Source organism: Aulonocara sp. 'chitande type north' Nkhata Bay, linkage group LG14 (assembly GCF_057382095.1).
Source record: "Aulonocara sp. 'chitande type north' Nkhata Bay isolate Kocher_YH1m ecotype deep benthic linkage group LG14, A_spYH_male_GT1.1, whole genome shotgun sequence".
NCBI classification, from domain to species: Eukaryota; Metazoa; Chordata; class Actinopteri; order Cichliformes; family Cichlidae; genus Aulonocara; species Aulonocara sp. 'chitande type north' Nkhata Bay.
Window position 1 is genome coordinate 24,836,975 of NC_141357.1, and position 23,972 is coordinate 24,860,946.

The 23,972-nt window shown below is 41.0% G+C and overlaps 2 protein-coding genes across 7 annotated transcripts; both read right to left on the reverse strand.

Moving 5' to 3' along the window:
• Nucleotides 1-5,189, reverse strand: sptssb (serine palmitoyltransferase, small subunit B). 5 transcript variants are annotated; one of them, XM_086261756.1, is made up of 3 exons: nt 3,110-5,189; nt 1,868-2,134; nt 1-1,797 (listed from the first exon to the last, which is right to left on the reverse strand). In XM_086261756.1, the coding sequence occupies exons 1-2, from the start codon at nt 3,241-3,243 to the stop codon at nt 1,891-1,893; spliced, it is 378 nt and encodes a 125-aa protein (XP_086117882.1). In that variant the 5' UTR covers nt 3,244-5,189; the 3' UTR covers nt 1-1,797; nt 1,868-1,890. The 5 variants fall into 5 exon arrangements, with proteins under 5 accessions (XP_086117882.1, XP_086117884.1, XP_086117881.1 ...); XM_086261758.1 differs by lacking the exon at nt 3,110-5,189 and adding exons at nt 2,684-2,747; nt 2,925-3,101 and having other exon boundaries at nt 1-2,134; XM_086261755.1 differs by having other exon boundaries at nt 1-2,134.
• A 144-nt stretch (nt 5,190-5,333) lies between these two features.
• On the reverse strand, nt 5,334-23,641 carry nmd3 (NMD3 ribosome export adaptor). Of its 2 annotated transcripts, none has more exons than XM_086261750.1 (16): nt 23,608-23,641; nt 22,193-22,276; nt 18,743-18,877; nt 18,486-18,582; nt 17,938-18,018; nt 17,302-17,430; nt 16,462-16,552; nt 13,787-13,865; nt 13,268-13,364; nt 12,661-12,778; nt 10,059-10,204; nt 9,569-9,681; nt 9,400-9,472; nt 9,126-9,232; nt 6,057-6,127; nt 5,334-5,849 (listed from the first exon to the last, which is right to left on the reverse strand). In XM_086261750.1, the coding sequence occupies exons 2-16, from the start codon at nt 22,234-22,236 to the stop codon at nt 5,716-5,718; spliced, it is 1,515 nt and encodes a 504-aa protein (XP_086117876.1). In that variant the 5' UTR covers nt 22,237-22,276; nt 23,608-23,641; the 3' UTR covers nt 5,334-5,715. The 2 variants fall into 2 exon arrangements, with proteins under 2 accessions (XP_086117876.1, XP_086117875.1); XM_086261749.1 differs by lacking the exon at nt 23,608-23,641 and adding an exon at nt 22,629-22,776.
• Between the last annotated feature and the right edge of the window lie 331 nt (nt 23,642-23,972).

Here is a 23,972-nt window from a genome sequence, read left to right on the forward strand (position 1 = left end):
TTGTCCAAGAATCTTCAGATGCATTTTTATTTTCTGATTACTGGAGCGATGTGTCACCATCATGTATAAATAAAACATTCATTTTGTGCACAGTGGGAAAAAAAAAAAAAGATTTTTCAGAGAACGCGTCATTGTCTGAGCTGGAAACGTCTGAGACTTCAGCAAATGTTTATCCAAAGTGAAATGAAATGATACAACAATATAAAAAGCACTTTAAGGTAGAGAAACAGAGCAAATAACAAAAGTATGGCCACAGGAGAACACAGATATAAATAATCACAAACATTTGGTAATTGACATTGTAACCAGCCAAGCATTTACCAGTGTATATAAATATATAAATCCATATAAATAAAATTAACTCATTGTTACTTATGCTTGAACTATAACCAGTGAGCCCCTCACCCAAAGCACAAATAGCTAAAAATGATCCAACGCACAATGCTCATCGCAGCTACCAGACACACTAAAACTCACTTTCTATCTATAGATCAACTATAGATAAGGAAGACTTTGGTCAGCCATGTCATTGTTTTTCATTTGGGTTAATTTGCCTACAGTATCTTTGCATTCTGTATGAAACATCAAACAGTTCTTTTTTGATTTCAGGGGTTTGTGAAGTAGAGTTACGTAATTACCAAAGCCAAGCCTACAACACAAAGGTGTGTTGTATCAATATTTGCTCAAGCTCAGAGCTGAGTACACCTACCAGAAATGCCAACAGTTAATAAACTAGAGATAAAGCAGGGCTCGGCACGTATCTCTTCTGTTATTTTGGCTTAATATTACTCACACTGACTGGGAAAATCTGTTTAACAGAGTCTTAACACGAACGTTTTAAGACTCATTGCATAGGTTGGGCTTTTTATCAGTCCTCTCTGTTAAGATCAGCTAAATGACATCTACGTGAAATGTGTAATGTGCCCTGCCAGTCAGTATTGCAGCTCATAAAGGCAACTAAAAACAAACAAACACCAAAACAAAAAAACAAAACCCAGTGATAGCGGTTCTGATGCAAAACTACAGATTAACCACCCAGAGTGAGTGCACGAGATAACATGGCATCACAGATACATCAGATAAACGAACATACACACACTTAAAAAGGAAACGTCACTGATGTTGCATTGCAAGTTTAGTTTACCTGTTGCATTAAGTCCCACAGAGCCTGACATATAATGCCTTCCACGGCTCTGAAGGAAATTTGGGCTGTGTCTAAAATCATCTCGAACTCACGTAGTCGCCTCTCACTGTGTAACACTTGAAACGTGACAGCTTGCTCTGTAGTGAGCTGTAAATTCAGAATGCCAGACATAAATTTTACAGACTGGATTCAGACGCTATAAAATGATCGGTCTGCTTTTTTGTAAATAGTGAGTCTGGAGCTTAAAAGGCAATAAAAAAGAAGCAAGTCTAGTAGTATTTCATAGTGAGATGAGCATGCAAATCGACTGCCCATATATGACCCTATCATGCAAAACACATATGTGGTATGCACTCACACAGGACATATGGTGATAAACACAACAAAAAAACAAAAACAAACAAAAAATCAATAAGGACAAACAACATATCATAAGACATCCCACAGGACATGTGTGAAAGCACTGTTCTGCTGCCTGTCTAATACCATGGGGTAAGGCTGGAGGGTTTGGGATGTAAAGAAGATAGTAAGGCTCTGATTTCCACATCGTTCCATTAAGATCTTCATGTTTTCAGTCGTGATTCGCAGAGGTGGCTGATTGCCTGGTTTAGGGCGAGCTTGTTGTAAAAGGAGGGCTCAAGGTGCTCTAGGATCTAAGGAGGTGAGTTATAAGAAAATATGATGACAGATTCATGCTCATCCACACATTTTCTGTCTCTTTACCTTCATGTTTTGTTTTGTTTCTTTTAGGTCATGAGTGCCATGGTGCTCTCCGGCTGGCCGCCAAAGATGCCTAAGAAAAACTCCAGCGCCAGGCGCACGTGGATGGGTACAAAGACGTATGAGGTGTAGACGACCATGGCGATGGCAGAGAAGAGGATGGAGTTGAAGATGGATTTTTCCCACGGCTCCAGGACATAGATGCCGGTGATGAGCAGGTATTGGTAGTATAACCAAGCCAGGTACTCCCTCAAGTTCTTGAAGTTCATTCTGCAGAAGTAGTAGTAGAAGAAAAAAAATACAAGGCTCAACAGAAAGTGTCGTAAGTACTCATAAGCTGGAAATAACATTGGTGGTGCAATTTTTACTGTTACACAGCTACACATTTTTTATACTTTACATTTATCTACTGCATCTATCTTTGACAATTATGAAATAATAAGAAGCATAAAGTAGAAGCCGCATCACAGACCAACGAGCTGAATTTATGGACAAAAATAACGTTTTAGATTTAAAACCAAGACCGTGATGTTATCAGACTACGTCTTATCAAATATGATAAATGATATACGCTGAAGCGGTGGCAGGCAGTGATAGATCCTTCTAGACAGGTAGAGGGCGGGGCCAGCAGGTGCGTTACAGGTGCACTCTTCTAAATGTCGTGCAATTTATTAGAATATGAAAAACAACGTTTCCTTCCCAGTACAGACCCGCTATCATCAACCGTGTGCAATCAAATTAACTTTCCTTGTTACAAAAAGGGGTCTAATAGGACTGTTGTCCTGAAGCCTCCACGAGGTAGTTTCCTGTGATAGTTACCTTTCTTTTTTTCATTAGTGTTAGGATGGTGCCTTGCTTAAAATGCCAAGTTTGACCCAGAAACCTGCAAGAATTTGCGCAAAAGTTATAAATTGTGCCCAAATGACATAAACAAGTGAAACTAGAGTTAGTTATCAACCCACAGCAATGATTACTGAATTTAGATTTTAATACATGTGTATGGACTATATATTAGAAGGCGTGTGCGCTTATTAGCTCTTCAGCCTGTGCCGTCACTCACCTCGGCAGCCGACGTGAGATTCCTTCGTTATACTGCGATTATGAGACCAGAGGAGTCCCCCTGCCGCTGCTGCTGCTCCGCTGCTTTGTGTAAACCAAAAAGCTGCTTCACCAGTTCACCACCAGCCTATATGTGGTACACACATGACACCACACCCACTACCCGTGCTTAGACTCGCGACTCACCTGGCTCGCAGATCACGCAGGTGGAGTGTCCGAGAGATGCGATGCATAGGCCGGTGTTTGTTTATGCAGAGAAAAAGAAAACAGTCCTTGCATAAGAGGCACGGGGGAGAGGGCCGGACCTCTATCCCAGCCATGTGTGGTGTGCTGCTGCTTTGTGCGGCATCTTTAAACTTTGTTCAGTCGGTGTCGCATCGCCTCTGTCCCACCATGCTGCTGCAGCCCGACACTGCGCCACCTCTGACGTAGACAGCAGCGAGCAATCAAGCACCAGCAGCAGCAGCAGGAGCAGCAGGAGGAGGATGGAAAACGGAAAAACAAGCAGAGACCACACTGGTGTACCGCAACTCCGGCATGCTGTAGTTTGCATTTCATTAGAGGAAACCAAATTATTAAAGCGACAAGATATCATACACAGAACGGCAAGAAGCGCGTTCAGCTGAATGCAGCTCACAAAGCATTTCCAAAGCAGCCTCCTCCTCCTCTCCATCCCCTTCTCCGTGATAATACTAGATGAAGTAATAACAGGCTACAACACCTAATGCCTCTTTAATTATATTTTGCAACTCACACTGAGTGTTTCTGGGATGTCTGGGAATGCAGCCTTAAACATTCTCCAAAGTGTTTTGAAAACAAATCAGGAGTCCTCACATCTCCTTCTGGACTTGATCATTTCAGTCTATGGATTCATAGCCTGCATACAGCTGTGGGACAACCAAGGGAGCTCAGACACGCCTGTGGAAGAAACTCTCTCTCTCATATACACACAGAGCGGGTGTCTTTCTGTAAGCACACATACAGCTGAGAAATCTTATCTCCTAACTGTGAGCTTTGCTGACCAGCTCACTTCTTATACTGCATTATTGATGTGTAAACACGGGTAGCGCACCGGTGACGCATAGATGCACCGTCAAGCCCGCAGTTAGCGTCAGGACGATGGATACTGGTCTGAAATGTCAGGCACAGCTCACGAAGGCGCTTCTTCACACCGGACACATGTTTGTAAAGGAGCTGCAGTGAAACCACCGACTGCTGCTGCTGCCTGCGACAAGCACTGGGGAAATCATCATTCAAATCGGACATCCACAGTCTTAAGCCTTTAGGGACTTTGTAGTCTGTAAACAGGGAAACTACAGGTGAATTAGGCCAACACACAAAAGAGAGAGAAAGAGCAAGGGGGATTCGCTTCATTCGTTTTCCCAAGTAGATCTGATTACCGTTAACAACCTGCTCAGGTTTGTGAAAAACAAGGGCTGCCCCCTCCCCTCCCTGAGTCAAAATGTGAAACTAACACACCCTGTGATACACACATTCCTCTGTTTTATATTACATAAAGCTGGCTAGTGGCGGGCTGAACTGTTCCAGCAAACATGGTGGCATGTTTAACCACAGTTCCAGTATGGTTTGCTTTAATGCATTCACATACAAAAAAAGAAATCAGATTTAATAGAGTTAATTAACCCCCCTGTTAAATACATTCCAAGTTTTTATTGTTCTACTTCATTTATTGCTTCTAAACAACTGATTTAGGATGTTGTCACCGTGTTTATATATTTACATTCGAAATCCCACAAGCCTGACATTTATCATAATACATTGCTATATTATCCTGCATATTATCAGAATATCAAGCAACATAATCCAAAAATGTTAAAGTCTTGAATTTTACTGGTCCAAAAGCCTTAAGTGTTCATGTGAGAAAAATTGTTCTGAGGAGCATTTCTGGTAAAAGAGTCGGCTTTAATGTGCAGTGGAATCCAAAATTTGTTTGGATCTTTACATTTTTGCACCTTTTCAGTAAGCTGGAGCTAGGAGCTTGTCATAAATGTGCCATTAGTGGCACAATGGGTTAAGCATAGACTTGAGAGCATGATTTGAATGAACTGTGAAGGCACAAATAAGTGCTGACTTAAATGTATTGCATTTAAAGCACATGCTGGTGCGACAGGCTTCAAACAGAGAGGGGAAGAATGCCCATTTTTACACTTTCGTTTTTAAATCAGCTCGCCTCACAGAGACTGTACGCTCGCTGGCTGAAGGTGTTGCAGCTGGACAGCATTTGCATTTTGCCCACAGTAGCCAAATTACACCATTAACAGACTTTGCTCAGCTTGCTGCCAGCCTCCTTTAAATGAGTTACTTCCCATATCTTCCTAGCACAAAGCTCCCTCTGGTGGATAAATAAAGCAAAGCACTTCACAACATGAGCCTCTAAACCAGCAGAAAATGTGTGGGTAAGGATTTATTTCGATAAAGCAGCTGTAACTGCTTCATTTTCATATTATTCTGATATGACAAAGAGGATCATATAAAGACAGGAAATGTGATCTGAAGACCCAGTTTGGATAAAATCCACTGAGACCATGGAGATAAATTATCATGTTTCATATGACTGAGTGCCATTATGACTCACAGTTGGTACGTTTTAACCATCATAAACCAGTACACCACTGGATTTGTTTGCACCAACATATCATCTGTCCGTGTTTGAAACAGTCCCCAATTTGCAGACAGTTCTAAATCCGGTGTGCAATTGCACCGTTGTATTGTAAACGGGCCTTTATTTGATAAATCGGCTGTCGGCGTCACAATGTCAGAACGCCAACTGGTTAGTCCGTCATCATGTCGGCACCCTCTCCTCCTGTGGCGTCCGTTAGACTCAACTCCTCCAGCATCTCCGCCAGGGAAACGCGTGGTGCTCCGTCATCATCAGTGTCGCTCTCCACCGGGATCTTTGACGCATCTGAAATTGAAAAATCAGCATCTGCTCATTAAGTGTCTCATGCATCATCTGTAATGAACGTGTGACACAACTTCCATCAGAACCTCAAGCAGCCGTTGACGGTAAATGAGCCGTAACCTGACAATAGAAACCTAAACAAAGGCTATGAAATCTCTCTCGTGATGCTGCTGCGGGAGTAAGTCTGTGCTGCGGTCATCAGCTGCTCACCTCTGAAGATATTGACGTTCTTCCTCAGTGCCTCATCTTCCTCCAGGTCCTCCAGGAAGTCCTGATATTGCCTGAAGACAGAAAAGTAAGTTGAGAGCAAAACCAGTCTGGTTACTTTACAGATAACAAAAGACAAACCACATGACACTCTGCGCTCTTAGTACACTAAACAACTATTACTGTATTTCCCGGACTACAAAGCGCACCTGTATATTAGCCGCACAAGCTAAAATCAGGGGAAAACCCTGTTTTGTACATACATTAGCCGCACCTGACTAAAAGCCGCAGGTGTTTCAATGTTGACTTATCATATGTAAGAGAATATGCACAAAGGGAATTGTCAGGAAAGAGATGGCTGTTTGGAGACACACCCCTTTTATTAATATTTTGAAAAACAAGTTATGGGTACATATTTGCACATGTAGTACATAACAATAACCTACAGCACACCAGAAAAATAGATTCGGACTACCTTTTAGGCTCAGGTGCAGTGACACGGCTTTAACAAGAAGAAAAGTCAGTCATTCACCATCTTTCTCTTCTTCCTGCGCTCTAAAACCACCAAAGTCCTCTTCTCCAGTGTCGGATACAAACAGGTTCAGGATGGCTTCGTCATCCACTCTCAACTTCTCTCCTTCGTTGTCACTTTCAAAACCAAAGAAATCCTCGTTGTCAGTGTCAGAGTCGAACACCCTCAGAAGGGCCGTGGCGGTGTCCTCCTCTCCATTATGCAGCAGTCCAGCCCTTCAAAATCCGTTGGTGATCGTGGATGTTTTCGCACTTTTCCACGCTGTCAGAATCCACCGGTGGAGTTGGGCATAACTTGCTTTTCGCAAGTTTATCGCCGCTCGTCATCCACGCCTCCCGCTGAATGCGTAGCGCTACTTTGAAGTTTGTTTTTCGCGCTACTTCGTACGGCACTACGTTGCCTGGCGGACGGACATGTGACTAACATACCACTCTTGAACCCCGATCCTTCCGCCAGGCAACGTAGTGCCGTACAACAGCGGAACAAACAAAACAAATCGTCTTACGATATCACAAAAATCATGGAAAATCCATAGAAAAGCCGCACCTGACTAAAAGCCGCAGGGTTCAAAGCTTGTGCAAAAAGTAGCGGCTTATAGCCCGACATTTACGGTAACTCCCTTGAGTCCTCGTTTCAGGTATCGAAGTGTTTTTCCTATGTGGTCTACACCAGAGATGTGCGTGCTGGAAGTAACGGCTTTAATCTTAAAACGATAATAAGACCCTTTGGTTATTTAATCTCACCTCAAAGGGAGGGAGTAAGTAATCAGTTCTGATTGTTAGCGGTCTATCAACCAGTTTTTAACATGTAATTTTCACATTTTGTGCGTTGATAGCTCAAGCCGACTTCATTTTGGTGAAAAATTGGGTCGAGGTCATAGAAAATGTTAAAGTTGAAAAAACAGCTTAAAACGTTATATTAGGCACAATTTTTATGGATCATCTAAAACTTCACAATAATATACTGGGCCTTCCAGGACACGAGTACCTAGGTTGGCTAAGCATTTGACCTTCATTGCTAGCTCCAAAGTAAAGTTGACCTTGGGGGGAAAGAAATGTCAAGAAACCATATTGAGTAATACATCATATCACAGGGAGCGAGCTGTAAGAGACACTTTTTATGTTTTCTACACAACGCCCTTCGATGTCACAATGAGACCATAACAGGCAGACGCCAGCGTGACTTGACATCATAAAACATAAAAGTTTTAGCATAGCCTTTTACCTCTGGGAGAGTTGTGCCCTCTGACGGCTCTTTTTTAAGGGATATTTCCAAGGCGTTTCAAATTTATGCTAATTTTTTAATACTTCATGAGGAGCACCCCCGACCCCCACTTTTTGATTAGATATTTTTTTATTCACCTGACTATTAATTCATAATATTTAGTCCTGTCAAAAGATTAAAAAAATTTTTCTGTAATTAATCGTGATTAATTACAATTACTTGATCAATAGCCTGGTTGCAATTACATTTTTCAACTTTATATTTAAGCTTGTAACAGACATTTATGGAATATAATGAAGTAAATGCAGAATAAACAAAGAATGTTAAATGCTTAAATTCAAAGAGAATTTGAAGAGTGTTCTTCAATCTTTTAACACAGGATCTCTCCTGTGAAATACAACTTACCGTAAAAAAAATGAAACTATATACTAATAGGTAAGCATACAAAAATATATAATATATATTAGTGCTTGTCAAACAATTAAAATGTTTAATCTGATTCGTCACAGGGTTACTGTGGATTAATTTTCATTCACATTTCATTTTGCGTGAGCAAACGGACTCAAGAAAAAAGGGAAAATATACACATTTAACATGTTTATTGAACATTCATGTTAGCAAAAAAACTGTAAATATTTATCCACTCCCTCTCTGTCACTCTTGGGGAGGCACGAGGAACCACAGTTATGTAAAGCGCGTGTCCTCAACTATATTAACAGCTCTGCAGTTCCACTTGGCAACTGTGTCTGTCAATATGTTTAGAAATTGTATGAAAAGCTTAAAACTAATAATGAATCATTTTAAGAAGTATTTTCTGTGTATCTGAGTCTGAAGCAGCTCATTCATCTGTTACGCCTCCACTGTCGTCCAAAAACACACATCAGTGAGCTACAGCGCTATACTGGTTGAAACAAATCATTCACACCAATAAACCTGATTTTTTTTTTTCCAAGTGAAAACTATACAACTTCAGGTTGACCCTACAATAATGGAAGGAAAACTCCAACAATTAGATGACCCCTATGTGGGAGCACTAAGCGACAGTGGGAAGGAAAATCTCTGGCAGAACCAGGGTCAGGGAGGGGAGCCACAATCAGCTGGGACTGAAGGGAGGACGACAGGAATACAAAAAACCCCAAAAAAAACCAAACCACTGTACAAACATCTGAACATAGTCCCAAACAAAAGTGCTTTTTAAACTTTTAAGTCCTTAATCTTAGCCTAAAAACAAAAAAAACAAAACATTCCCAAGACAGCTTAGAGGTAAATGCTTGTAAGCCATACATCATTCATCTCAATGAGCTGAGCAGTCTTACCTCTCATCATCTGTGTCCATGCCTTCACGGTCTCTGGCCATCTCCTGCAGTTTCCAGTTCCTGCGCTTCACCCTCCTGCTGCGGTCGTAGCTCTTCTTGATCAGCACCTTTGAATGTACAAATGCTCAAATTCAACAACACACAGCATTTTTGTTCCCATGCGATTTAACGAAGGGATGAACGTTCAGAACTCCATGCAGGGTTTTAGTTTGCCACTAGAGGTCAGTGTTAATCAAGTCAACAAATCGTGTCGCTGAGTGCAGGTGACACTTACCACATCAGGAACATGGTGAGGGTTCATCTTATTAAGGTACTCATCATTGATGTTGGAATTGGCAAAGTCAAACCTACAAGATAAGAAGAAAATTAACCACTGACCATTATTTCATTATTTATTATTACTCTTATTTATTCATTGTTATCCGTCTGTTCTGCGTACGTACCCCAGCACCAGGTCTCCAATATTGAGAAGGTGGCCCAGGAATGTACGGCAGTGGTACTGCTGACTGGTATTCATCTCTGATGTTTTCTGAACCCACACCTCAGCCAGGGTGTGCTGTATACACACAAACACAAAGAGGGAAGGGAAAATCCAAAATGTTTAAAGCAATCAAACAACATTACTCCTGTTCTTTCGTCCAAGTTTGCTCACTCAGGTGCATCAATAATAATGCAACACTCACACACACACACACACACACACACACACACACACACACTCACACACACACACACACTCAAAAGAGCGACGGGAAACTACACACCGCACTCGCCTCAAAAGAAACACTCCTGACTGTTTGTGTCGATTTGGCTCGAATCCAACATACAGGTTCAGGGATAATGTAATGGTTTGCTATTGATTTTACTTCTAAGGGAAGAGCAATGTTCCCCCATAATGCAATCTGTTCTGCACCAACACACACGCGCCCTTACTTTGTTGGACCTCATGCCAGCTCCAGCACCCAGCTTCTGGTCTCTGATGATGTCAGTGTCCATGACTATGAACTCCTCCAGCTGGCTTGGGTTGAAGAGACCGTTGAAGGGGTTTCGCCAGTATGTGTTCCCGTCCACCTCGGCAACTAGAAAGATACTTTTGATTATTTAGAGTAATTAATTTAAAAAAAACAAAAAACAAAAAAAACCCCACACACTTAACTTTCCGGATATTTAAATATTTTTTTCTGGAAAAAATACATACACTACTCAAAAAATATGAAAATAACACTTTTAAATCTGAGTATAGCATCAAGTCAGTTAAAGTTCTGGGATTTTGACCCAATATAAAGAAAAATTTGGACCCTACAGAGTTACACAGGTAGGTCCGAGGCACGACACATCCATCGAGTGGTGAACAGACCTCTACAGGTGAGGCAGAAGCAACCTGACTGCCAAACTGGGAAGAAATCCTTGAACCTGTCAAACCCTGCTGCAGGGTTCCTGGGCACCTCCTGGTGCTCGACAATGGCCGGCCACATGTGATGACAGTTTGAAACCAGCTCATGCAAGGAACTGATATCACTGCCTGCCCCCCCCCCATGCTCGCCTGACATAAATCGAACAGAACACCACTGGGACATATGTTTCAGTCCTTCTGACAGGTTGCACCTGAGACCGCCCAGGAGCTCAGTGATGCCCTGGTCCAAATGTGGGAGGAGATCCCCAAGGACACCATCCATCATCAAGCACAAGGAGGCCATACAAACTACTGAGCACCATTTGGATTTGCTGTAATGAAATTTCAGTAAAATGGACTAGTCCTTTTCACTTTGATTTTTGGGCTGTATTTGAATTCAGCCCACTGTCTGTAGATTAATTTCTTTTCCGTGAAAAGATGTGGCAAGTTGAGCGTTTCAATCCTAACAAATTACCCAGCCTATATCAGTATAGATATTCAGCGTGTGTTTTCTAAATCTTCCTTTCATTTTTCTAAGCAGAGTATTAAAAATATTCCAAGTCTGATTTATCCATAAGTGCTTTTTCTTTCTGTTCGTACTGTAAACAAACTAGACAGGAAGATTGTCTTCCTGTCTATACTGCAACCAAACTGTACAAGCAGAAAAACAGAAACAGATACTTCTGATACATGAGTTAATTGCCTTGTGCCGCTGAATCTGCTCGACAGCCTTGAGGCTGTTTGTGCTTTTCAACCAGCTAAAAAACTTTCTGCTCCAAATATAGCCTGCTCTTTGAAGAGTAATTAAAAACGTGTGTGCTGCTTCAAGATGTGGAGGACCATCCAGCCTCTCACAAAATGAGCGATTACGCCACATGCAGAGGAAGCAACCCATCACTAATTGTCTCCGTGCTTGTATTGGTAATAAGTCCCCCTAAATCAGATAACTTGGCTTTGATAGAATAAATAATGCAATCTGAAATATGTTTTGCTCTCTGGGAGCACGTCTAATCTCGTGCTGTGACTGGAGAAGAGAGAAGCAGCCGAGTAAAATGACTGCGTGGAACATGTGGTCACCAAACTGGGGTCAGTCTAGTGCGGTTTAGAAGGGTGTCGACCAAGCAGCGATTCTCTGTAATGCAGGAAATACTTCTGGTGTTATGAACAATACAAGAGTGAAAAATAAGCAACCTGTGGTAATGTTTCTAAAAGTGCAGATACTGAAAGAGGCTAAACCGAGTGCACAGAGGCAACAACTGGTTTAACAAAGTCATACAATGAGAAACTACTCAGATGAATATTTAAACATTCAGCTAGTCGACTGTGATGATCGGCTTCTTATGTAATTACACAATTTCAGTTTCTGAGCAAATGTATTAAGTGCTAAAATCAACAGCTTCTTTTCCAACAATGCTAATAACCATTGGTAACAGACTTAAAGAAATCAGAAGACATTTAAATCTAGTGAATGAATTCCACTGTTAATTAAAATGTCCATTATTTTTGAGCCATCAGCTGTCAAACGGTTTATAAAATGTAAACGTAAAATGTCCTGCTAAACGTCTCATAACACAAAACTGCTACTGTTAATTACAAATAAATTACTGGACAATTTTCTGTTGAATATCTGCAGCTTAACACTAAAAGGCCACTACTAATTGTGTTTACTATGAGATCATTCATAGGAATTCAAAATAGGCATGGGCACTTTAAACAAACAAAAAATAATAATAATAACAAAAATGAAATTACAAGTTAAATACACCGTTTGTCCAATTCAAGGAGATGAGCAGGGTGGATAGAGTCACGTGTGTTATGCGTGTTATAGGACTGTCACAGGAGGCCAGAGCACACAAAAAGCAGCCACACAGACACAGCTACAACATCTAAACTCCACACAAGAAAGGCCGGCCAGCAGGTTCGAGCTCAAAAGCTACTTGCTGTTAGGTTTTATTACAATTTTTTTTTTCTTTTTAAAAGGACAACAATTATTTGCTGCACTTATCCCCGACTTAAACTACATCTCTGCTGACTGCAAGCCAACACAAATATGTGAGAAATGCTTCTACAACTAACCAGGTGAGCTGCAGACAGCGTGAGCCGTGCTGTCAGCTAAACGTGTCAAAACTCCTCCGTACTCACTCTGCAGGGTGCGGGGGTCGATCAGATGGATGGTGCTGGTGACACGGATGCACACGCAGACTTGACCCATGTTCCCCAGGCTCTGCGCCAGCCGAGGTGAAAGGCACACGACGTTGTCCTGGCAACCAGAAAACCGGGGGTCAAACTGAGGTCACGTGGGGTAAAAAGGCTTTGAACTTGTGCTGAACAGCTTGTTTGCTCAAAAAATAAAAATAAAAAATATTTTATTTTCATTTAAGAAAACAAGTGTCCCTCCATGGAGCCCCTAGTACTGAAATATGAGGTGTTAACAAACCCAGTATATGTCATGATATTAAAGCATTCAACTGCACTGGGCAGCTAATCAACTACTGAAAATGACACCTGACAGGGATCAGTTAATCCCCACCTTCATCTTAATGTCATTGCTTTCCAGTTTAATCTAACCTGTCACCGTTAAACACAAATTCAACCTTTTTTATAAACTAACAGAAATATGTATAATGTGTAGGCCATAGGAGTGACGAGGACAGTCGGGTGGGTCTCACTGCTAACAATGAATCATGGGATAAAACCTAGATTCAACTAAAATGAGTTCCAAATATAAACGCAACTGTTTGCTGGATACCTTGCAGACCGGTACGATCTCCATGGAGAAGGTGCTCTTGTAGTTGTATGTGTTTGAGTGGATGTCGTGAGAGATGAGGCGCTGAGATGCCTTTGACCTTTAAAGTTAAAAAGAAAGTATTAATTTTTATTAGTAATATTAAAACATTCACCAACACATGAAAGCTTGTTAAGTGTCAGTCGGACAAATGGTACAACAAAAGGGCCTAAAAGCACTGAGATGTTGTGCACACATGGAAAGGAAACATCCTGTGTAGATCATGATTATATAAACAGTTTCTGCCATGCAGACACAACACTTGCACACGGTTTCAAATTAATTAAAAACTTTAATATATTCCCTTTCTTTTTAAGGGGTTACATTCTCTTCCGATTCAGATGTATTACCGACAGGCTAGATTTCGCTAACACCTGCTAGCTAATCATCTCCACTTCCACATACAAACTGAACCCTGACAGACGCCATCACTGAACGCTGTGAAGGTCGTGCTGTGTGTTTTCAAAGGCAAGCAATGTTTACCTGCAGGGCACGGTGCACTGCAAGAAGTCCACCATCTTCTGAGCGTGCTGCTTGGAGCCGTAGTAGAAATCAATGCCCTCTGCGAGAAAAAGCAATACCATCAAATACACTTCACAGATATATTTATCACAGGCGTGCTTCGCAGGTCATCCCCACGCCAAAGAACATATGCATGAAAACGGCACATACCACAGAGCAGATGAAGAAGAAAGAAAAATATGGCAGCCACATGTAACCTTCTTAAAGCTTTCAAGTCCTGCCGAGACATGGAGATGATTTAAACAACCCCATCGGGCCAAAACTCTGCTTAACAGTCCCATCCAAGAATACAGAGGACTGCTGCTGCGATGTCACTCAATGCACAGCATGTGAGCCTCTGTGCATATAAGTATGTATGAAGTAGCACTTAGCATCCATAAGTAGGGTAAGAAACAAGCTTGCTCTGCAGGCAGCTGGTAAGGAACGCCCGCTCTGATTAGAGCGCACTGATTAGATGTACAACGTGTGCCCCTGAGAGGCCCACGCGAGGACAGCTGCATGGAGTTATTGGTGCCAGTGATATGCATGCATGACTGGTTGTCTGGTACGGGAAGAGGTAATTAACACTCGACACATCATTATGCTCTCCTTCGCTCTAACCCACATTAGTTCCGCTGGTGACAACTAGGGCAAGTTTCCCACTTTGCAGTGTAATTTGGGTAAAAGTCCCCACAGCAGAGACGAGGCATTTCCCCTTTAACCCTCGGCACCCCATACCAGCCGCGGCAGGCTGGCAGGTTTCCACTACTGCCTGTGTATAAACACATTATTGCACACACAACACTTTAATATATTTAAACAATATGTGCACATTAAAAAGAAACAAGTGTCAATTAAATATTTGTAATATTTTCAGTTTTTTCCCCTCATTCATCAGTAGTAAATCTAGGCTCTCAGTCCACTGTTTATGTCAGCTGTCAACATGCCTGATGTGAAGCGTCCGTGTCTATGTACTCTTGAGGACGCTGTAGAACGTCGTCGAAGGAGTCTGATACGAGTTGACCGAGCCAGCGAAGCTCATTTCTGACTGATGACAGTGACGCTGACTTATGCTGCGGCTATCCCGAACATTTCTGTCAGTAAGAGCAGCCGTTTTTGTTGGTGTTAGCCGCTGTTACTGAAGTAGATCTAATGCCGTCAGACTCAGGCAATTGGAGTATAAACTTTCATAAGATGCAAGAATATAAATCAACTGTTTATCATAGGGAAAGTGAGATTTTTAGGACACTCAAACCTAAGGTTAGCGTCCATAACATTATCTTTTAACCAGCTGCTGCAGTTACAGCCAGCTTATTGTCAGTGTTGGGAAGGTTACTTTTAAAATGTATTCCATTACAGAATACAGAATACATGCCCCAAAATGTATTCTGTAACGTATTCCGTTACGTTACTCAATGAGAGTAACGTATTCTGAATACTTTGGATTACTTAATATATTATCGTGCTTTTTACAACAACGTGAATGTACTATTGCTGTGTGATTTATTACTATTACTGAACGTCCGCGACTCCGAACTGTAGTAAAGGGACCTCTGACTAATACGGCGGGGTCCCTGTCGGCTCGTAGCCGAAAACTAGCTTTACTTTGTTGTGTGGGTCAACTTTTCTTGCGACAGACAGAGAGAGGCGTTGAAAGGCTGCTCCAACGGAACTTATTGTTTTAGGAGGAAAACACGAACACGGTGTACAGTCGAGTCTTAATAGCTTACTTACAACTGGGCTCGTCAGGCTCTCTTCTTGGCTGCAGTGGTTATTATTATATTTACATGCTTCCAGCTCCCGTTTTTCCTCGACGACAACTCGTACCTTTCCACTCCCCTTTTTCTCCCTCCTAGCGCTCACAGACACATAACGTGTATGGCAGTCCATTCTCCCTGCAACACGGACTACACTGCCCATGATGCTACATTCTTTAGAGCTATGCTTGTAGCATTCTGCCTGTTAGCTTAGCACAACAACAACAACGAAAAGGCGCTCTCTCACCCAGGAAACACACAGTCGCAGAGAGAGAGAGAGAGCGTCGCCCTGTAACCATGGCAACCGTAACGCTGCCGCCTGGAACAACAGAACGTAGCTGTCAAACAAAACCCAAACAGTCCTGACCCGCGACAAAATGAAACAGGAAAGTACCGCAGTGTAATCCATTTATTTCAACAAAGTAACTGTATTCTGAATACCACCTTTTTAAACGGTAACTGTAACGGAATACAGTTACTCATATTTTGTATTCTAAATACGTAACGGCGGTACATGTATTCTGTTACTCCCCAACACTGCTTATTGTTAGAAATGGGAGGTCTGCACATTTAATCTGCTGACAATATAAACTGGGAATAAAGCAGCATTTTTAATGCACATTCTCTCAGGTAAGAACTCTGACTTCTGGAGACGCGGCTTCAGCTGAGGAGGAAGAGGATGAGGTGGAGATGAGGGAGGAGAGAACAGCGGTGGAGGTGGCAGATGAAGAAGAGGAGCAGACAGAGATGATGAAAAGATAAATAAATATTTTGAAAGATAAATTCATTTATCGTTTGTGTTTATCAGCTTCTCTCTCATTCTTAGGAACCTGGAACATTATTATAGAATTCTATTGGCGTACACAGCGTTGTGCACATAATCATAGATCATTGACCTACCATGTATTTCTTTAATGTTGAGGGCATTCTGGTGGAGTTTATGCTTCAGGATCAGTTGCTCCAAATAGTAGAAAGTCTTTTTGTGTACAGTCTGATGGACAAAAGAGAAATCTTCATCACAGAGAAACTCATACTCATCCCTTTAAACAGCACAAACCTCGATAAGTAGCTTTGCATTTGCCTGCGAACACTCAACTTAATGGCATTCAATACAGCTGGGTTTTTTCCACGTCTGAGCAAGCTGTTTATTTCATGCATCTACGATCTGCTGAGCCTTTTCTGTCATGCAGCTACAGAGCAAAAGCTTTTTCAGTGACTGGCTTTTATTATGAAGTGGCTGAGTTATATAATAACATAGCTTAGCTTCACAGTAACATAACTATTAATCACTGAACTGCTAGTCTACTGTCTCTGCAGCAGTAAAGTTCAGTACGTCAGTACAGAGTGTCTTGAGTTGTATTTCCCAACAAGGACTCAGAGAGGTATGTTTGTATGTTTATATGATACACTAACAGCGCTAAGAGAAACAGTCAATGACCCAAAAAAACCGTAAAAAGTAAACATTACTCTTCTGAATGAAATTTGACGTCTAAAGTCGAGTCAGTGCTAGTGGAAAAAGAGGCTTTGCACACATTTTTCAGCTTTGACCACAAGCTTTACTTTTTAACCCTTTACTATGACAACCAATTTTACAAATGTGCTAAAATATAACCATTCACCATCCACTTCAATAACTGATAAAATGGTTCATGGTTTATTTAAAAGTGCTTTTAAAAAGCTTGAAAACAGCCAGAATGGGAAAATAGTTTGTACTTATTAGAGTGTAAGACCACAGGTCACCTTCTGACGAACTTGAACGACGGCCTTCCAGAAGTCTTTGGCCTCCACACGGTGGCAGTCGTCACACATCTGGGACTGGATGACAAACTCGACCACAAATACCTGTTGTAGGATGGCGCCATTCATCACCTGGAGAAGACAACAACAAGTCACACCATATGCTCCAACTCCATAGGAAACGATGACAAAAACTTGTGGCTGAAATTCATTAAACAAGCTGTTCAGGGAGAGCATATTTGAATTGTTATGCTTGAATTTTTATGTGAACAGGGAGAACTGCTGGCAGAATTATAAAGACCCTCCAACTGCACAAAACAAAAAAAAACACAAGGCTCAGGTTCTCACTAAAGGTCAAGGAGATGCGATGACAGCCAATGGCGAGGCTCGCTACTCTCACTTAACTCTCTGAAGAACAGACAGATCGCTTGTTCTTCTGATAAAACAACCTCAGGGTCACTTTGTAGTGGATGCACGTCCTACAACTTGTCACCACTTTTATGAATATTCTTAAGATTATAAAAAAAAATTAAAAGATTTTGTTTTAAACGTTCTGGACAAAAAGCACCTTGCTCATCTCATATTGTTAATTACAAATAGAATTTTCCCACACATAGAAACGTCCCCTTGTTTTCTAACCTCTTTCTGGATGGTCAGTTTCATCTTAATCCTTTTGGAGTGCGGCTCTGTCCACAGGAATCCAGCATCGATAAGTCGCACCTGTGAAGAGAGATGTTTTAGATCTGCGAGCACTGTCTGAGTATTGAGAAGTACAATAGTGAACGTGGTGCACATCATAATAAAAAAAGAGATAGATGGGAAGGATGCTGTAATGTAATAATGTATCACAGAGTACCTGCACAGAACATTAAACTAGAAGGGTTTTAAGAGGACAGCATTAAGGTTTTGATTAAACTTTACTGTCATTAAAAATGTAATATATACTTAAGGATATGAATTCTTAGCTTGCATATGTCTAAGATGGTCCCTCTCCTCACACAACCCAAAAACACAACAAAAAGAAAATGTGCTCAATAAAAAGGCAGGACTGAAACAAGCAGCTTGTGAATCTAATGTTACAAACTGGCACTGGACACCCCCTTATATTTAATTTATTCTAGAAATTTTTCACTTATGTAGAAATATGCTATTCGTCTTTAGTGACACTGAGTAAGAAAGAGGCTTACTTTAGACATGGAGCTCTTTAGTTTTTTCAAGCAAAGAGCAAGCAGCTCCCTGGACTCCAGAGCACACTGTACCCAGGTCGCTGGAGGCTGCAAGTACCTGCGTAAAAGAGGAAATGCATTTAAATAAAAACACACCGTTCTGACTGCTACATTTCACCTGTAAATGCCTTCTAAAGAGAAACAGTGATATAATGGGTGCACTGCAGTGTACAAAACAAATACTGTTATGTGTTTGTTATTAAATGCATGAAACGCACCGTTCACACTGCTTGCAGAAATGCACTGTGACTTGCTTGGGGATTCCCTCTGAGATGTCGACCTGAGTGCGCAGGCAGGCCACACACATGTTGGCTGGGTTAGGAGCAATGGGGACACCACAGGTACAGCAGAGGCTGGAGGGGAGAGACGCCAAAGTCAATGAAACACATATAAATGATGGGTTGTTTCAGACCCTTTTGTTGATGATATATATTTATATAATAGGTTTCAGCCTCTTCACTAAAGACAGCATGTACAGTACAATACAATGGGAGATTTTACAAAGCAGGTCGCAGCTTATGTTGTCGCGTTTTTCCCATATTTTTCTCATCACCTGAGCATTTTCTGAAAATAAACAGTCACGACGTTCACTTTACTTGATGACATAATTCATCTCAGTGGTTCTGGCAAAACTACACTTACAGTGCGCCATAATCAATTTAAAATCAAAAGCTACTGCTAGTTGTTATATTGGACTGAAGACAGCTGCAGCCCCTTTACCGCCTAGGGACATGTATTCAGATCAAGCCTATTATTTGACTAATAAATAAAATATTAATTATTTCAATTTTAAGTCTTAACAAAGACTGCTCCATGATCTGTATTCCACTAGTGATGTGTCGGGGCAGAGAAATGCTATCTTCTGAAAACTTTCCCACTTTTTGACAGGTTTGAGATCCAAGTGTTCTGAAGCTTTAAGAGCAGAAGTAATTTACATGAGAACAAGATATAACATAGTTATCAGAATCTGTGGGCTGCTAATCATTAGGGAATTTCTTTTGGTAACCCCTCACATACCGTATTTCCCGGACTACAAAGCGCACCTGAATATTAGCCGCACAAGCTAAAATCAGGGGAAAATCCTGTTTTGTACATACATTAGCCGCACCTGACCAAAAGCCGCAGGTGTTTCAATATTGACTTATCATATGTAAGAGAATATGCACAAAGGGAATTGTCAGGAAAGAGATGGCTGTTTGGAGACACACCCCTTTTATTAATATTTTGAAAAACAAGTTATGGGTACATATTTGCATAACTTTTTAGGTATATGAAGTGACACGGCTTTAACAAGAAGAAAAGTCAGTCATTCACCACCATCTTCCTGCACACTAAAACCACCAAACTCCTCTTCTCCAGTGTCGGAAACGAACAGGCTCAGGGTGGCTTCGTCATCCACTCTCAGCTTCTTTCCTTCGTTGTCACTTTCAAAACCAAAGAAATCCTCGTTGTCAGTGTCAGAGTCGAACACCCTCAGAAGGGCCGTGGCGGTGTCCTCCTCTCCATGCAACAGTCCAGCCCTTTGAAATCCGTTGGTGATCGTGGATGTTTTCACACTTTTCCACGCTGTCAGAATCCACCGGTGGAGTTGAGCATAACTTGCTTTTCGCAAGTTTATCGCCGCTCGTCATCCACGCCTCCCGCTGAACGCGTAGCGCTACTTTGAAGTTTGTTTTTCGCGCTACTTGTACGGCACTATGTTGCTTGGCGGATGGACATGTGATCAACATACCACTCTTGATCCCCGATACTGTGTGTCTGATCACATGCCCTTCCACCAGGCAACGTAGTGCCGTACAACAGCGGAACAAACAAAACAAATCGTCTTACGATATGACAAAAATCATGGACAATCCATAGAAAAGCCGCACCTGACTAAAAGCCGCAGGGTTCAAAGCTGGTGCAAAAAGTAGCGGCTTATAGCCCGACAATTACGGTAGTTACTGATACCAGAAATTCTGTGGTGTCCTACTGGTGTCAGCTTTATGGCACTGGTAACCAGTTTTATTTGGTTAAAACATGTAGAACTGGTTCAAGATTGGCTAATAGCACTGGATCGGTGGAAAAGGATTTGAACCAAGTTTGTCAACAGGGCTCTTAATTAGGAACTTTTGGTCCAAATCAGCAACACACCCACTGAAAAGATGGTATATTTTATTTTACTGCAGTTGTGCTTTATGGATGATTTAATGAAAAAACAAACAAACAAAAAACCCAATCATTGTCCCCCACATGACTCCATCAGAATCTATTTTTTTTTTTTGGTACAATAACTAACGGAAGAAATTATGTATAAGCGATAAGCCTGATTTAAAAATGTTGGTTTAAGAAAAAAAGAAAAGAAAGGAAATTTCTTATGCTACAACTGACCAGCCGCCTATGCCATGTAGTGATATTACCCCTGAAAGTTAACCAAAAATGCACTTTTTGATTCTTTTTTCCAGTGAATTATAACAAAGCAGATCAAACATCCAGAGTACCAGTGCTTCTTCCCATTACGTTACATTACAAACATGACCACTGGTGCAGTTTTGCTATTGAAGCCATGACTATACTGCTGCTCAAAGTTGATTACTAAAACAAATATACAAATATATACAAATATAATATACAAATATTTTGGTTGATTTGCTTGCAGTTTTAAAACAGAGCTTACATGTGTCCAGCCCTAAATTTTTCATGTGTCTATCGACTGTACTTATGTTATAACATTACAATGTTATGAGGGCTCAAAAATGCTGGAAGCCCAACATTTCAAACCACCCTGAATGTATACACTTTGCATATGATGGGGGGCCAAATCCACTTGAGTAATGGACACTTGAAAGAAACAAAAAAAATTTTTCATTCCATTTCCTGCTGATTGAGTAAATATTACAAGTTGTACTACATAAAGAATAATATCATTAGATGTCTAACCTGAATAGAACAAAATCCTGTAGTTTCCATATGGCACTCAAATTATAAGTGAGAAAATAACTTTGTTTAAGAATTGCATATTTCTTTATCCCCAAATCACAGATTCTGGTTCACTTTTATGGTATGGGACGCCAAGGAAAATGTCAAGCTTTTATCTTTAATAGTTTTTAAAGATATTTACATTGAAATGTTACCATGGTCGAGCAGAAAACTTTATGACTCAGGCTGCTGCTGCTATGTAGTTGATTATTCTGCTTGCTGATAGATAGCAAGCCAAATATCGGTCAATATATCCTGTGTCCTTGCCTCCTATTGGTAGTTTAATACCACCATTAAAGGAAATATAGGCTTTATAGTTAATAATGGATTGGATTTATATAGCGCTTTTCAAGGCACCCAAAGCGCTTTACAATGCCACTATTCATTCACTCTCACATTCACACACTGGTGGAGGCAAGCTACAGTTGTAGCCACAGCTGCCCTGGGGCAGACTGACAGAAGCGAGGCTGCCATATCGCGCCATCGGCCCCTCTGGCCAACACCAGTAGGCAAGTAGGGTAAAGTGTCTTGCCCAAGGACACAACGACCAGGACAGAGAGCCCAGGGATCGAACCGGCGACCTTCCGGTTACAGATGCGATTCCCAACCCCCTGAGCCACGGTCGCCAGTTAGAGGCAGAGATGCTATCCACAGTCTGGAGAACGAGCTTTGCTGTTAAAACTCACACAGTGCTAAAGGGCTGCACTTACATGTTCCCCTGGCTGCTTGAGGCAGGAGCCTGCATGTACTCCATCCTTGCCAAGCTGAGTGGGTCTCAGGTGGTCCAGTTATCTCTGAGGACACAAACATGACAGATGTAAAGTGGCCCTGTCAACGCTGAAGCACAACACAGGCGACTGGGAAAAGAAAGGGTTAATAAACGTTAACCCAGACAGGCTTATTTCGTTTCCAAGCGTTCATTTAGAAACGGAGATACAGATATCTAAACAACGCTAAAGCTGCCCTAAGTACAGTTAGCACTGCTAGCCTGGCTGATGCTCTTGATACAGTGTGTTAGCACTGGAGGCTAAACTGCTAACTCTTCTGAGTGATTCTCAAAAGTTTTCGCGGAGAAACAAACACACAGAGTCGACTGAAAGTATTCAGTAACTACAGCTAAAGCGACCGAGTGTTGACAAAACTTACTGATCTTATTTTGATGAGAAATCAACAGCACACAGTAAACGAGGTAGCCCCACGTTTTACCCACAGAGGACCGAGAGAGGCTCGATGGCGTCAGGCAGGACTCAAGGACCCCGGGACTGTCTTTGTTTGCCTGAATACATTTCCTCATAAAAATTTAAATCAAATAAAAATGCCACTTAAATACCAAATAGATAAGAAATTATTACTTGTTTTTCCAATTTAAATCTTGTATTAGATAATCTGAAACGCTGATGGTGGTATATATAATCATATATCTTAAAAGGTAAAGTAAAAGTATAAGATTATTACCAGAAGCGTTTTAGGCAATTAGTTAAAGATCATTTTAATGTATTGTTGTGAAGAGGAGTTTAACATTTAATTGACTGAATTAAAATTAGAAAATCTAATTTAGTAGGTAAACAGGCATGCATAGCATAGCGAAGCTATTTATATTTATAACAATACATCAAAGCTCAGTTGATAAACTTTAACTTTTGTGCCCTTTCTCTTTGTTTTTCTTTAGTAAATATGGTAAAAACAGAGTCATTTAAACTTTCCACCAAAACTCCTGCTAACATCTTTTTTTTTGATTCATTCGTTTGCCATTTTATTGTACGTTAACAAATAGAGGGGCTAAACTGAGGACGTGTTGATCTCACATTTCCCTCCTGGTGCGACTGATATTATAGTTCTAAAAACAATAATTTTACAAGTTTTCTCAGTTTGTTTGGGTTTGTTTGTTTGTTTGTTTGTTTTTTAGTGGTGGTGGTGGTGGTGGGGGGGGGGGGGGGGGGGGGCTGAGAAGAACTTCTGACATTAATACAGGAACTCCCCTTTTGTCCTATAACATGACAATTCTACCTTGCCACAAACACACTGGGCCTAATGAAAGGTTATTTATCTGATTTAATTTTATAATGAAATGCTGCGTGTTAGCATGTGTTTAAAATTATTGATTCACGGAGGTCTTCAGACTCACCTGTGGTATGACTGGTCCTTGGACGCCTTCGAGTTCTGTCGTAAATCTCCCGTGCGGTTTCTCTCTTGGTGTCTTGCTTAACCCCTGGTGAGATTTTAGGCATGGCTGATATATAATTGAGCAGTAGAATTTATAACATTTGGATGAAATAACATAATGCTGCAATAATTTAATTTTTGTAAACAGTCTGCAGTTTTCTTATTGGTTTCTCTACTGAATTTTAAGCCAGTGAATGCGACAACTTATTAAGTTTTAGCCACAACACAACTGTTCTTTTCTTTCAAGTGATTACATTAATTAACTAATTTATTTATTTATCTAAATGTATCTAAATTATTTATCTAAACGGCTGTAGATTACATTTC